The following is a 2,500-nucleotide window of genomic DNA, read 5'->3' on the forward strand; positions in this document are numbered from 1 at the left end:
CCTCTCTCTTCAACGATTGATTACACTTTTGTACTGTATAATGAATGCCATAAAATGTTGTGGTATGTCTTATATGTCATGGTTCAGGGTTAGGTTTAGGAATGTGATCAGCTCTATTAAAGACATTTATTAGACATTTAAGTATATATATGAAGTGATGTTATTTATATAACAGAAAGTTTTTATTTATATGAGACAGAGAAAAGGAAAATAGTAAACAGTTATTTTTTAATAACTTGCTATTTTAAATTAATATACAAGTGCAGTACTTCAATTAATACACTCGGGGGTAGGAAAATACAGCATAGATATATGTATCATGGGTCTATTAGGAGAAATTAAAACCTTTAGATAGTAATTTTGCATCTCTTTTAAACTTATCTTAAGCTTTGAATTTCTTTAATATTCATAAACTCCTACCAATTTCAATAAAATGTTCTTTGTTTTATATAAAGGATTTCTATTCAATTAATTTGTTGCAAATTTTATTGGCTGTCAAATCATTTATTGCATGGGTTTATGTGTTTGTCAACCATTCTAAATAAAGTATTTTATGCAAAGCATCCTGGTTGATGATATTTAGTCTTCACTTTTATGAACTTTATTTAAAAAAACAATACAAATATTTTGATGTATTTGTGCACTGTATATATAAAAGCATGCTTGCAGTAGTTAAATGTATTGCTTTTAGTATTTTAAGATCTCTTAGATTTGATTTTGTAGCTCTATTTCTCTGAAGCTTTTAATCTATTGCTAATACATCTATGTGCGGCCAAAGTGATACTTGATTATTGCAGGACGTTCATCACGTTTGAGTGCAAGTATTGATGACTTAGATGATGATACCATGTCCCTCTACACCCAAACTACTGGTAAGAGGTCAATTTACCATGGAATTCTATCTTAAATTACATGGTGTAAATACTTATTTTTAAACAGCAATTCTTGTAAATTGTTACAAGCTTTGAGCACTATATAAAAAAAAAAATAATTTTGATATATATTGCCAAGTACAGAGTGAGTAGGCAATAATTGTAGTCTCAGCGCCATGCTTCTTCTTTTATTTTAGCCTTTGTGCAGATTGATTTTTCAAATGGCTAATTATAGCATAAAGGACTTTGAAGATATGAATGTACTTTCAGAGTGCATTTGCAGAATTCTTTTGTACCAGAACAAGGAAATTTTTTCTTCCACAAAATCAAACTTTATATTATACTGCATTTATTACAAAACTTTATTTTTTTCATTATTAAAAGTACCAATCATACAGTACTGTGAATGTAAGAGGAGTATGTATTTTCTCCCTTTTTTCACTTGTCCTTACATTTGAGTTTTTACCTTTAACAATGATGCCAAATAATTTATAATCAACCAATTACCTGTAATAACTTTAATGGTTTGCTAAACAAGTGATTAATACCTAAAAAAATAATTCATTAGAAGTTTTGATTATCAGTGCCTTGTCTCTAGCATGGAAATTGTTGCATATTTTAAATATGTTGGGAATTGGGTGGTCCCCAGCTTCCTGTAAAGGCTAGAACAAGGAATCCAATACATGATATTCCAAAGAAATATTGTCTTTTTGGCCAGTACTTTAACTTTCAAAGCATGGACTCAGTGTGCCTAAGGGAGACCCACGGGTTCAGACCCACGGGTTCTGGCTCTGTTGAACCTTTCACAGCAGCTCTAATGCTGAATTCTTCTACTAACTGACATGTTACCCACTGAGAACCATAACTACTAATATGGGAGACTGTGCTTACCAGGGCAATAGTTTATACCTAGGAGAATACAATTTTTTCTCTCGCTCATTTTAAACTGGTGCAGATTGCCAAGTTCCTCCATTTTTTAAGTTTTTAGAGAAATTTGCATCAACTTTTAAGTAGAGTTAATTAGAATTTGAATGATTTAATTATCAAATTCTAGCACCTTGAGATATCTTTAATGCATGTTTCACCACAATTTCCTTTGTTTTTCTTGTTTCTGATAGTTAATATTTTAGTTATGTATGATAGCCATTAACTGCTGGCTCCCATCCTTCATGTATTCATTTAGATGGTATTACCTTTTAATTTGATTTTATTTAAATTATATGGCATATTATGTTGCATAACCTATGTTTGGGAATTTTTAATATTTTGGAGTTAGTGTTGCCTGGAAAACTGATTATAACGTATTTAATATAAGTATAGTGTACAGAATACTGTAGTTTGATGCCATATTTGGGCAATCATCTAGAGAAAAGAGGAGCAATTATATGGATCCTGTTTTAATCTTTGCTGATGTTCATAGGGCTTCTCTCTCAAAGTGGTTAAAATGCAGACATCAAGCCTTAAATTAGAAATTTTCCCATTTTCTTTCCTTGCAAAATGACTCCAATTCTAGTCTAGTATTGAGTTAATCTGGATATTGATAATATATATCTAAGCCTTGGTACACCATAGTTCCATTGTCTTTCAAGCTCTCTAATCCTATTTCCGAGCTTCAAACGATTATTGAT

The 2,500-nt window shown here is 30.8% G+C and overlaps 1 protein-coding gene across 16 annotated transcripts in view; it reads left to right on the plus strand.

The window, feature by feature from the left end:
- Positions 1-2,500, plus strand: part of Stim (stromal interaction molecule) — a 376,699-nt gene that overhangs the window by 317,479 nt on the left and 56,720 nt on the right. For 12 of the 16 annotated variants that reach the window (XM_068384428.1, XM_068384449.1, XM_068384528.1 and 9 more), the window contains one exon: positions 798-872. The exons of the other annotated variants lie outside the window; for them this stretch is intronic. In XM_068384428.1, the coding sequence (XP_068240529.1) occupies positions 798-872 (75 nt within the window). The remainder of the gene's footprint in view (positions 1-797; positions 873-2,500) is intronic. 16 annotated transcript variants of the gene reach the window in all.

The sequence above is a fragment of the Palaemon carinicauda genome, chromosome 1, assembly GCF_036898095.1.
Source record: "Palaemon carinicauda isolate YSFRI2023 chromosome 1, ASM3689809v2, whole genome shotgun sequence".
Classification (NCBI taxonomy): domain Eukaryota; kingdom Metazoa; phylum Arthropoda; class Malacostraca; order Decapoda; family Palaemonidae; genus Palaemon; species Palaemon carinicauda.